Raw genomic sequence first — 13,218 nt, 5'->3', positions numbered from 1 at the left:
ATGAAGAAAATGAGATGTACCGAAAAAAACAAGGCGACGCGAAGGTTAGTTGCCACTTTAGAATAATAAGATGTTTGTGTTTGACCCCAAAAACCAAACAACACCAGAATATTCAAAATCAAAAGTATCCACTAACTCAAACCAATTTTTCACATGCTTTTATTGTAGTGGAATTTTACTAATGTTTCTGTTACGCTTCAACTAAGATTATTAAAAATGTCAACATAACATAGTTTCCCTAACTACATGATATTAATATGGCGACCTAGCAATAGTAGCAGCCGGTAGATGAGATGACTCAGCACTCGAGATATATATAATTTTGATAAAATAAAAACCCATGTAACGTACTTGAGCAAAAATGTTGCTCTTGATGCATTGTGACCAATTAGAATTGACAGAATGAAATAATAAATTCTGAAACTTTGGTTTTCAAAGTGTCTTAATTATGATCTCCTTTGACTTAGTTAAATTCAAGATTATAGAACTAAATTGTATTTAACTCTTGTAATATTTTGAAATCTCTCCTTGTTTCAATTTTTTGTGGAAACAAAAGAAGTCTCCAATGGATAAATTTCAATGGAATTACATCTAGCCAAAATAAGATTGGAGTAACTCTTCAGCATCATATTCACATACAAGAATTTGAACTACAAAAAAGTGTACTTTAAATAATTGCTCTCCTTATTTGAAATTTTTTAAAAGACAAAAATAAGATGAGATACAGTGATGTTACCTCCTAATCATGTTAGTTTAGTTTCAATGAGTAACGGGAAACGTTTTCAGAAACAAAGAAGACTTATTTAAGAATTAATCTGGTTTATATAAGCAGATTGTCTGGCTTCAATGAAACTCCTAATGCTAGCAGCATCTCCTTGCATGACAACTTTCCCATCCTCCATGTAGATGGCACCATCTGCATACTCTAGTTCTTCCAAACGATGGGTGACCCATAATGCCGTAACTTCTGCAGAGGTATCCACAGAGTTCCTGACAGCTTTGATAACCCCGACCTTAAATGAAAAGTGCAAGCCATCTATTAGAAAGTGTTGGTCTTACAACACAACTTTCACAATAACTAATATGAACGTATTCAACCGCAAGCACGAAAACTGAAGCCATGTTAAGTTAACTGTATGTTTAGAATTCAAAAAGCCACATATTCATTCATATATAAGAAAGCTAAAATAGACACTGTCCCCCATGGCATTGTTCTGTCAGCTTGAATGTATCAGATACTGATGAAAGGCATCCGTAAAGAAAATTATACCATGCATGAAATAGTAAATAGTATCACTACTATTTTGTAGATGGAGAAAGTCCCTTGCTTCCAACTATTTCAGGACCTCAATATTTGTGATTTTACAACAAATATGACATGATACAGCAAACATCACAATTCATGGATTACCTGGTCAGTTTCATCTAAGAATGTTGTGAGCTCATCCAACAACAGAACTTTACAAGCTTCTGCTAGAGCACCAGCTATGGCAACCCTCTGCTTCTGACCACCACTCAGAGTTTGGACAGATCTCTGAATATTGCAACCAAAGGAAAGTTTACTTATTATATAATTTACACATTTGTTTTAAGTGTTCTAGGTTGCTGTCCCTATTACCTTCATGTAGTCAGACAGGCCTACAGCATGCAAAGCTCTCGACACCCTAGATCTGACTTCATTGTGAGTTAAATCGATCTTACCAAGACCAAATGCAACATCAGCATCTACAGTAGGCAGCACCACCTGCAACAAATATAAAGCTACTCAGTTGACAGTCTGATTATATACATCATATGGATTCAGGCTGTAAATTTTCAGTAGATCTTTTTTGGTGACTATACATTGATAACAAAATCAGGTATTTAACTTTTTTATTTTTTTATTTTTTTTATCACAATCGTTGTATCTGAATTGCAAACATTGAGAAAATATTCAAAAGCAGATTTGATAGAAGGATATTTACAAGTATACACAATCAACCTATTAAAATTTATAAGATGGCACTATGACAACAGACACCTGTTATTGTAAAGAACAAAGAAATCAAGCAAATTCTCCATTATCTGAAATGAAGGAAAACATGAAAGGGAATATTTGGAGAAGATCTGACAAATAAATGCCCTAAACAAACCACCTTTCTTCCTTCACTTTCCTTTACATTACTTTTAATTCAAAACCTGGAAAGGAGATTATACGTAAGGTGGTGGAGCATACTTCTCTGTTACCTCCACATAAGAATCTGCAAAACTTAAACATGCAGTCCGATGTGCTTGGTGGAGGAGGCTGTAACACTCATTCCCTTATCCTAAACTCTAAACTCTAAACCCACCCCCAAAAAAATCCCTTCGTGGAGGAGGCTGCTTGTATTAAGATTTTAATTTGTTGAGGTAACATCAGTAATTTTTGAATAAATAATATGTCAACAATCTACAAAAGCTAAACATTTGGTTAACAAGAAAAATAGAATGAAAAAGTCAACCATGATTTGTTACCCTCCGGGATGCAAAGGAAAAAGAAGCCAAGCTTCTTCTATAGAATAGACATGAAGAAAAAACAATCAAATCTAAAATCTGGAATTCTAACAGGGTATTAGTAGAGGTCAGGACAGCGGCAATAGAGATAAGTACTATGGAAACTGTAACACTCATTTCCCCATTCGGGACGTTTTCTTGGAAAAAGTTAAGGCACATATTTGCTTAAACATTAGTCTAAGGTTGTTTATCCCAAAAGAAAAAGAAAGAAAGAAAATAGTCAGAGGACAGGTTAACTACAGTTTGAGCTGTTAACTTATTCTTAAATCTTCCATCAGAAAGATTACATGAAAATACTATATTGTAACATATAATGAATGAAGTCAGCAAACAGCATAGCAATAGTAGCAAGGCAACTGAAGAAAGAAACATTGAAATTACTTTTCTCCTCCCCTAACAACAATAGTGTGACGCTGAATTTGATGAGGTTTCCATCTTTGAATTTGAATTGTTTATAATCCAAAAACAATATTTTAGCTATTATTTCCGCTCCCGTAGAAAATAAGTCCACGAAATTCTCTTTCAAACAAAAATCGAAAAGATTTAACTTACATAGACACAAAAGATTTAACACTTCTGTTAATTTCTGTTTTAGGCCTACAATAGCGAGCCTAATCTAATAAAATCTGACCAAGAACAGACCCTCACACTCAAATCATTGCTGGGCCGAAGAGCCATCTGAGGTCCACTAAAGCCTGTTCAGCCTTTTCACCTACCACCTGTGATGCTCCCTACGACTGAGGCAGGAGGTTCCTGTTGCCTGCTCAGGACATGCATGTCAGCAACTCCAGAATATTCCACAGTCAGAGGCTACCACACCTTATGATATTACTTCATAGTCATGTGCAAGTGTCTTGGCAGTGACTCACCCTCATCCTAGCCTTAGAAAGTAAGTAAATGCTGACACATTAAGTAAGTGAATAGTTCCTACACAATTACTTGGCTGGTTTAAAGACTCAAGTCAAGATTGGAACAACAGACTCCTCGTCATCTCAGAGGAACCCAAATTGTGTGCTTTAATGACTATCAACCGTTTGGGTTTGGCAAAATCAATGCTCACACTGGCTTAAAAGAAGATAGCATTGAACCTAGTAGAAGCATAAAAAATTAATTATATGAGCAAAAATTGTAAAAGTTAGTCAGATTTGACTAGGCTGCCAGGTGTCAAAGGGGTTAGGGTGTTGGGAGTCAGATTGCTATATAAGGCAAGGCTGATCTCGTTGTAAATGTTCTTGATTTTCAGAATTCATTCATTCATCTCTTGTATTCTCTCTAAAAGTCAATACAGCTCGGTACTGTGATATTCACGGTTCCCTTCTCTACATTCAGTTCTTTGGATCTACTATTCCTAGAACTAGCAAAAAATAATGCCTTAACAATTGGTATCAGCCTGCCCGGTCCTTTGGCGATTTGATCATGGCCGAGGCAACTCATAATGCGACAGAAAGTAAAGAATTAGAAGGAAGAATGACTATTCGCTTGGAGTCTCGGTTGATGGAGTTGGTGGGGTGGTCAATGCAGAAAACCTTGGGTGATTATCTTAAAGATCAAATTCAAGAACTGGTCAAGCTACATTCTGATGATGTTCATGGCAATTCCACTGGAGTTAATTCGAGAGGTGACTGACATCATTCTTGTTAAACAAGATTGACCAGAATCGTTTCCCTCATTTTTATGAGGAAGCTGTCCATCAATGGATATATTTCAATGTGAAAACTATTTATTAATTGATAATATGCTTGATGATGTGAGTCAAACTTCCAATGTGCAACTGGACACGCTCTGCAATGGCATATGGATTTGGTTAGGTCAGCTCATTATTCTATGATGATTTCTTGGACTGAATATACAAGATTACTCATCAAGCTGTTTGGAGAAGTGTGTGATGATCCTATGGCTTAGTTGATGAGGTTGCGGCAGAAGAAATATGTGTTTGAGTATCACGAGGACTTTGATTCAATCGTGACGAGACTGAATCTTAGTGAGGACTACATGTTGAGTTGCTTTTTAGGGGGTTTAAAGAAAGAAATCCAAATGTTGGTCAAGATGTTTCAGCCCACTACGATGAGAAGAGTCTTTGCTTTGGCACGGATATATGAAGCCGCCAATTCCTCTCCTAGTCAACAAGTGTTACCGATCAAGTCTCAAAAAGGTCTCTTAGGCTCTAAGCCACTGCCTCCATATCCGATTACTATGAATCCTAGTTCTACTGGAGGACTTTGCCTCAACTATCAGGAAAAATAAGAATTTAAACCCTGCTTATATGAGTGGGCATCAGGAAAAAGGGTTGTGCTACTATTGCGATGAGCCATACTCACAAGAACATAGTTTGACGCATAAAAATTTCAGCTGCATGTTATTGAGGTGGAGAACGAAGCGGAAGATTTGGTGGAATTGATTGAGTCTGCTAATAGTTCATTTTAAGACGTCGAGAGGGAGTCCCCACAAATCTCTATTAATGCATTGACTGGGGTAGCCAATTTCAGGACTATGAGAATCACTGGACACAACAGAAAAAGCCTTTACACATTCTGATTGATAGTGGCTCTACACAATTTCCTAGACATTAAAGTAGCTCAGAAGTTGGGATTGAGAACCGACCTCCAATCCAGGTGGTGGTGGCTGATGGTTCTAAGTTGACAGTTGTTTTCATTCTCAAGGGGTTTTCATGGACTATCCAGCAAACTGTGTTTACACCAGATAAGTTTTTAATTCCTCTTGGTTGCTGTTATTTGGTTTTGGGAATAGAATGGTTGGTTACTCTTGGTGATATTATTTGGAATTTTGACAGATTAACAATGGAGTTCCGCATTCAAGGGAAACACATGTGTTGCGAGGTGCATCTACTCATAATATCAAGTCTAGAAAGAGCCAGAAGTTTGATAAGGCCATAACTGCAGGGGTGCTTCTATCAGTTCTGCAAGCTTGTGCAGGGGAGGATGGTGGTCTGCCGCGGTCCCTTACTAAGCATGCATATCAGTCAACAGTTCCAACTGCTATGGATCAACTTCTCCAGCAGTTTGAAGAGATTTTTCAGGATCCAACTCAGTTACCACCCTTCCGGCAGGATTATGATCACATAATACATGTGGTTCAAGGAAGTGGCCTGATTAATAAGCGCGCACCAGTATGCTAAGAGACAAAAAGATATCATTGACAAGTTGATACAAGAATATTTAAAATTGGGAGTGATACAAAATAGTAGCAATACTTTTCCTAGGCCAGTAGTTTTGGTGGGGAAAAAGATGGAACATGGTGCCTGTATATTGATAATAGGGAACTCAATAAGAATATGGTGAAAAATAAGTTTCCTATCCCTTTGGTTGATGACTTGATGGATGAGCTTGATGGATCTTCAATCTTTTCCAAGATTGATCTCAGGGCCGGATAAAGTTAGAATGGCTCCTATAGACATATGCAAAACAACTTTTAGAACTCATGGAGGTCCTTACGATATGTAGTGATGTCTTTTGGTCTCACTAATGCCCCGACAACTTTTCAAGGGTTGATGAATGAGGTATTCCAGAAGTTTTTAAGGTGGTTCTTATCGTTGTTTTTTTATGATATTTTCGTATACAATAAGAGCTTGGAAGAGCACTTGGAGCATCTTAAACAGGTGTTACTCACTATTAGAAGCAATTTTTTGTTTGCTAGAAGAAGCAAGTGCTACTTTGCGGTCAATAAAGTGGAGTATCTTGGTCACTTCATCTCAGGTGCAGAGGTATCTACTGACACTAGTAAAATACAAGTGATGATTAATTGGCCTCTCCAACAGACTATTAAACAGCTGAAAGGGTTCTTGGGACTTGCAGAATATTACGGGAGGTTTATTAAGGGGTATGGAATAGTTGCTAAACCCTTAATTGACATGCTAAAAAACATGAATTCAGCTTGTCACAAGCGACTAAGCTAGCATTTCAGAAGTTGAAAGTTACTCAGCTGTGTTGGAAGTTGATGCTTCGGGTGGGGGTGGTGGAACAGGGGCAGTGTTGATGCAAGGGCTGCACCCTATAGCTTATATCAGTAGAATTCTCAACACGCAGCAGCAATTGCTGTCAACATATGAGAAAGAATTATTAGCTATTTTTTTGCAGTACAAAAATGGAGACATTATTTGTGGAACAGACATTTCATTATCAAAACAGATCACTACAGTTTGAAGTATATACTAGATCAGAGATGGTCCATTGATTGATTTTCAGCAGAAATGGTTGGTAAAACTTATGGAGTTTGATTTCTCAATCGAGTACAGAAAAAGGGCAAGAGAATATAGTGGTGAATGCTCTTTCAAGAAGAGAGGCAGTAGAATGCTGCAGCATAACTGACCAATTACAAGCACATTTGGTATCCATTTGTCTTGGGTGAATGATGTGAATTTACAGAAATTATCAAGGAGGTTCAGGAGAGGTCAACTGTTCACAAACATTATAAATGGCAGCAAGGTGAACTAAGGAGAGAGGGGAAGTTGGTTATTGGAAATAATAGGGAGTTGAGGGATGATACCATAAAATGGATGCATAATTCTTCCAGAGGAGGGCATTCGGGAGTTAATTCTACCATGAAGAGGGTGAAAGCAATTGTGCATTGGAAAGGGGTGAGTAATGACATTAAGAAGTTTATTCACCAATTAATGCAAATATGACACTGCAGCATCTCCTAGGTTACTTCAGCCCCTCCGGTCCCAGAACATATTTGGCAACATGTCCCTATGGATTTCATTGAAGGTTTTCCTAACTCATTTGGGAAGAAGGTTATATTCGTGGTAGTAGATGGGTTGAGTAAAGCTGCACATTTCATGGCTTTACCTCATCCTTATACAGCTAGTGATGTGGCTCAATCTTATCTGGGTATGTGTTTAAGTTGCATGGGTTCCCAAATACTATCACGAGTGATAGAGATGCCATATTCACCAACCAGTTTTGGCAAGACTTCATGACCCTACAAAGAGTTTAGGTTCAGCTTTCATCAAGCAAACTAAGGGTCAGACCGAAGTAGTGCTTAGTTGGAGATGTATTTGAGGTGTGTAATGATACTCCCCATAGGTGGTCCAGATGGCTACCTTTAGCAAAATGGTGGTATAAAACGTCCTATCATACTCCTACTAAAGCTACACCTTATGAAATAATGTATGGACAGCTAGTACCAATCAAACTTCCTTATCTTCCCGGAGATTCAAAACTGGAATTGGAAGATAGAAGCATGAGAAAAAGAGAAGAGATGATGAAATTAATCAAATTTCATTTGAGAAGACCTAGTGAGAGAATGAAACAAGTAGCAGATAAACATAAGAGTGACAGACAATTTATGATTGGAGATTTAGTTTATATGAAGCTGCACCGTATAAGCAGATTTGGGTGGCCTTTAGAAGTAATTCCAAGCTAACTCCTAAGTACTTTGGTCGCTTCAAAGTAATGGACCGCATTGGTGCTGTAGCATATATACTGGACCTCCCAACTCATGGCAAAATTCACAATGTATTCCATGTCTCTCAACTTAAGAAACATGTGGGCCATATGGTTACTACCCCTCATCTACATTAAGAGCCTGAATCTATATTAGACCGCATGACTGTAAGAAGAAAAGAAATGTCAGTGATCAAGGTTCTAGTAAATTGGAAACACAAGCTTCCAGAAGATGCCATTTGGGAATATTACTATGATTTGAAGGAAAAATTTCCAGCATTCATTCTTGAGGACAAGGATGCTGTTAAGGGAAAGTCTATTTTGGGAAAAATTGTAAAAGTGTTAGTCAGATCTGAATAGGCTGCCAGGTGTCAAGGGGTTGGTGTGTTGGGAGTCAGCTTGCTATATAAGGAAGGCTGATCTCGTTGTAAATGTTGTTGATTTTCAGAATCATTCACTCATCCATCTCTTCTATTCTCAATACAGTTCGGTACCGTGATATTCACGGTTCTGTTCTCTACATTCAGTTCTTCGGATCTACTATTCCTAGAACTAGCACAAAATAATACCTTAACATAATATTTGAGACAGAAAATAAAAACCTGATGATCTGGATTTTGGAAAACGAAACTTTTAGGTCCATTCACATTCACTGTTCCTGAAGTTGGGGTCAAGAGACCAGCCAAAATCTGCACACCATACACAACGTTACGTTACCAGTAACACTGCACTACAAACAGTATCTCTCACTTCTGAATTCTGATACTACCTTCAAGAGGGTAGATTTTCCACACCCATTGGGCCCAAGTAGCATCCAAAACTGCCCGCAAGGAATGCGAATCGAACAATCCCTAAGAACCGGTACATCCTGCGTTTGCTTCGTCGTGAATGAGAATCTCAGATTACGCCCTTCAATTGAAAAACTCTCCGCCTTATTGCCCCTGAAAAAAAAAATCGAAACAATAAAAAAAATGGAGGAAATCCAAGACTTCACCAAAACATGTTCGAGAAAATGCCCAACTGAAATATGGAACCTGATAATTGTGGCGGGAACTGTGGCATATAGAGGAGCAACGACACGTTCGGAGATGCCAGTAAGATAAGGGAAATTCATAGCATTCCCTATCGTCGATTCTTCATCTACGCGACCGTTTTAACTTTGAGATGAAATTCCTGAGCTGGTCATAACTTTTCATGAATGGACACTTGAGTCCTCTTCTTAACGACGTGGCACGCTCTGATTAGTTACACTTTTTAAGGTGTGACATCGTCCCTTATCTCCAGTATATGTACAACGTTACACGGGAGACCAAAGACACGTGGCATTGTGTTTCTCTTCATGGCGTTCTCTGCGACTCTATCCTACACCACCTTCCCTTCTCTTCCTCGCTTCCCTCAAATTTTCAGAACAAAGAGAGTTCTTTTCCCACTGATCCGTGCAGCACAGAGTGGTGAAGCAGACACCCCGGAGAGTAAGAGTGAAGGGTCATCTAAGGCTCAGTCTTCAAGTGCTCCTCCTAAGCCTCCAAAGAAACCAGTTTATTCCTGTGAGTCTAGCAAACATTGAACTTACCAGTGTTTCGTAAGACACTAAAGTTTTCTTCTTTGATTATTGCTGCTTGTTTTTTCTTTTGGGGGTGCAGTGAAGAAAGGTCAGATTGTGAGGGTGGACAAGGAGAAATATCTCAATAGCATCAATGTAAGAAGAAGGACATTGTTTTGTCGTATTATTTATTGGGTTGGTTTCAATTGTGAACACTGACATGACCATGTTTAATGTTTCAGTACCTTTCTGTTGGGCACCCACCTTATTACAAAGGATTGGACTACATTTATGAAGACCGTGGTGAGGTAAAAAGCAAAACTTGTGGAACTAGTTTGCATGGGGTGGCTCTGTTTTATTATGTCATCACAGTTTATCTTATTCAATTGTGTGGAATTCTTCTAGGTCCTGGATATGCGTATATTTGAAACAGGAGAGTATGCTCTTGTAAGTAACTTACATCTGTCAATCCTATTGTGTTTTCATAGAATACAGAATATTTCTGAGACAATGTTCTGATAAACTTGAGAGACTAGGCCAAGAATCAAAACTAACTCTCTTTTTGCAATGCCAATGATGTTCTGTTGATCAAGCAAAGCTAAGCCTGTATCAACTGATAGCATTATATATGTACTTGATTCCAATTATGAAGAAATTGTCAAGAATTTAATGTTTTATTTATACTGACAAAACTCGTGCTTAATTGGTAGATTGCATGGGTAGGAGTTCCCACTGCTCCAGCTTGGCTTCCTACCTACATGCTTATCAAGGTATAGTTTAACGTGTTCAAATTTTGAACTACTATTTATTTCTGGGTAAGCTTCTTGCAGGATCAGCTTATGCAAAAACCTGATCAAGCTAAACCATTATTTGTCCAAGACTAACTTGTTTAATTGAGTTCTTATTTTGTATTTAATGCACTGAGTCAGTATTCTGCTTAGTAGCAGTTGTTTTCCTTACATGGTCATGTAATAAATGAAATATGAGTGAGATTTTCTATATTTCTCTACAAACATAACATTTTTTTTCTTTTCATTTTAGCTGTTTGTTAAAGTGCAAGTTACCTCACTCTTTCTTTTTCATTTGCAGTCAGAGAAGCTGGACTATGAGAGGCTATGACCTACAATTGGGGCACTGAAACATGCTAAATGGATATATGATACTTTTTCTTATGGTGTAAGAGAGTATATAATTCAGGAAGCTCAGATTGAAACGCCATCTGAAACTCTACCCCCATCTTTACAGCAGAGTATTTCGAAGCTTTTTGTAATGTGTATTTGGGGTTCCCTGTTTTTTAAACTTTAATAAATATAAATTCTCATTCGGATTCAGAAAACATTTTTTGGTTTTTATTTTTTATTTTCACTTTTAGTTACAAAAATATCACCTTTTTTACTTTTTTAATTCAAAAGTTTGTATAATAAACATAGAAACAGAAAATGATCTGCAAAGCAAGAGCAATAGCAATCATCTGCAAAGCAACTCTGAAGATTAAAACCTCTAATACAAATCAACACCAATCAGCTGCAAGTTGATAAGATATGAGAATCATATGCAAGTAGCTTCAGTTGCACATGTAAAATGAAGCAGTAAAACGGAATGTTTTGGGATTGGTTGCGGCAAAACAAAAAGTATTTCCATGTTAGGAAAGTTGAACGAATCTTAGGAAGTATATACACGGATATGTACATGGATACGAAACAAACATGTACACATATATACTATTAAATTGAAAATTATAAAACATAGGAGACACGTAGACGGTAATATATATTAAAATGTATTATTATATTTCGTAATATGAAGAAATCAAAGAAAAATAATTTAAGAAAAGATAAACTTATATAAATTGTATATGGACAAAGAGGGGTTAGGTAGTATCTGAAACTGGTTGCATAATTGTTGATGTGACGGTAGTCTCTTTGCTCCTTCCTTCAAGTCTCCTCCTTTTGTTATCGGTGCTCGGTCAGGATGGACCTGAAAAAGATAGTTCAATGCTCAAGTAAATGTGAAGAGTGTACATTGTAAAATTGATTAAAACGTACTTTACATTTCGGTAAATGGTTTATTTATAGTGTTTAGTCATAGGCCCTTGTTGTGATGGGTCCAATCAATCAAATATCAGTTGCTAACTGATTTATAGCATGATCCCTGATTCATAGGGATGTATAATGGTATATTGATGTCACATGAATTTGGTAGGACATAATCATAATTCGGTTTATTGACCATGATGGGGTTATTTTTTTTGGTTTTTACCAAAATGGGGTCCATTTAAACAAAATTACAAATTTAGACAAGTCGTGCCAATTCGATACGACTTCATATGCAGAAGTCGTCCCAATTAGGCACGACTTCTGCCATGTCATACTAAAGTCGTGCCAACTTGGCACGACTTCTACCCTGTTATACTGAAGTCGTGCCAACTTGACACGACTTCTGCCCCGTCATACAGAAGTCGTGTCAACTTGGCACGACTTCTGCCATGTCATAATTGTCCGCACAGACAAGCTTAATAATAAAATTCAATTCAAGTTTGATTATTAATTTCCTCATTTTCTTTATCTATGTATTTATTCATTCATAACACTCTTAGAACATTCATTTTCTTTATCTATGTATTTATTCATTCAATTCAAACATGATCCATACACAATTATCCAATTTTTTGTTGCTTAAAACTAACACTCTTAGAAAATTATGTAAATTAACTTTTAACATTACATAACTTACTACCCAATATATAAACAATAAAATAAAAATAAAAATTATGACATGGCAGAAGTCGTGTCAAGTTGGCACGACTTCAGTATAACAGGGCAAAAGTCGTGCCAAGTTGGCACGACTTCAATATGACAGGGCAGAAATCGTGCCAAGTTGGCACGACTTCAGTATGACAGGGCAGAAGTCGTGCCTAATTGGGACGATTTCTGCATATGAAATCGTGCCGAATTGACACGACTTGCCTAGATTTGTAATTTTTTTTAAAGGGACCCCATTTTTGTAAAAACCAAAAAAAAATAACCCCATTATGGTCAAAAAAAACTTCATAATTCCTAGGGAATTTCCACAATTGTCATTGTTGTCATTTATTGAAGGCCTTTAATATATATTAAGGCTTAAAAACTACTTTTGAAGTGTTGGTGCATGAATTTCATGAACAATACATATGATTTTACATCCATTATACTTTGTTTGGATTAGAGGTGAATTGATGGAGTAGATTTGAGATTATTTGAAGAAAAAGTGTGAAGAAAGTGAACTTGTTTGGATTAAGGTAAATAGAATAAAAAGTGTAAGAAAAATTTATGAAAGTTTGTGAGTGATTTGATAAATATAATAATTTTTAAGAAAATTGTGAAATAATTTAATATAAAAATAATTTATAGATATAAATTAGAATTAAAATAAATTTAAATTAAAACTTAAAAATTAAATATTAATAAAAATACATATTAATAATTAAAATTAAAATGTATTTTCATTAAAATACATATTTATTTATTTTATTATAATATAAACGAAATTATTAAGAAATAAAGAGATTATAAATGGTAAATATATATATATATATATATTAAAATTTGATTTTTTATATATAGTTTATTAATTTTTATAAAAAAATAACATATAATTAAACTTTCTTCCAAATCTTTTCAAAGAGTGCGAATAAATTTTAAGCTCAAAAAAAATATATTTTTGTGTGTTTTTTAATAATTTGCTTTTCATTTTTAAACAATG

The 13,218-nt window shown here is 36.2% G+C and overlaps 2 protein-coding genes across 2 annotated transcripts; one reads left to right on the top strand and one right to left on the bottom strand.

Moving 5' to 3' along the window:
• Positions 1-592: 592 nt before the first annotated feature.
• Positions 593-9,108, bottom strand: LOC137820479 (ABC transporter I family member 10). Its single transcript, XM_068624595.1, has 6 exons — positions 8,969-9,108; positions 8,704-8,875; positions 8,537-8,623; positions 1,619-1,744; positions 1,412-1,534; positions 593-1,013 (listed from the first exon to the last, which is right to left on the bottom strand). Exons 1-6 carry the CDS (start codon positions 9,046-9,048, stop codon positions 804-806), a joined length of 798 nt encoding a protein of 265 aa, XP_068480696.1. The 5' UTR covers positions 9,049-9,108; the 3' UTR covers positions 593-803.
• Positions 9,109-9,263: 155 nt separating this feature from the next.
• LOC137820480 (NAD(P)H-quinone oxidoreductase subunit O, chloroplastic) lies at positions 9,264-10,813 on the top strand. Its single transcript, XM_068624596.1, has 6 exons — positions 9,264-9,481; positions 9,578-9,633; positions 9,720-9,785; positions 9,883-9,924; positions 10,188-10,247; positions 10,567-10,813. The coding sequence occupies exons 1-6, from the start codon at positions 9,274-9,276 to the stop codon at positions 10,594-10,596; spliced, it is 462 nt and encodes a 153-aa protein (XP_068480697.1). The 5' UTR covers positions 9,264-9,273; the 3' UTR covers positions 10,597-10,813.
• The last annotated feature ends 2,405 nt before the right edge of the window (positions 10,814-13,218 follow it).

The sequence above is a fragment of the Phaseolus vulgaris genome, chromosome 9, assembly GCF_000499845.2.
Source record: "Phaseolus vulgaris cultivar G19833 chromosome 9, P. vulgaris v2.0, whole genome shotgun sequence".
Taxonomy (NCBI): Eukaryota; Viridiplantae; Streptophyta; class Magnoliopsida; order Fabales; family Fabaceae; genus Phaseolus; species Phaseolus vulgaris.
Note: the sequence above shows the minus strand (reverse complement) of the source record. Positions and strands in the feature narration are given on the sequence as shown.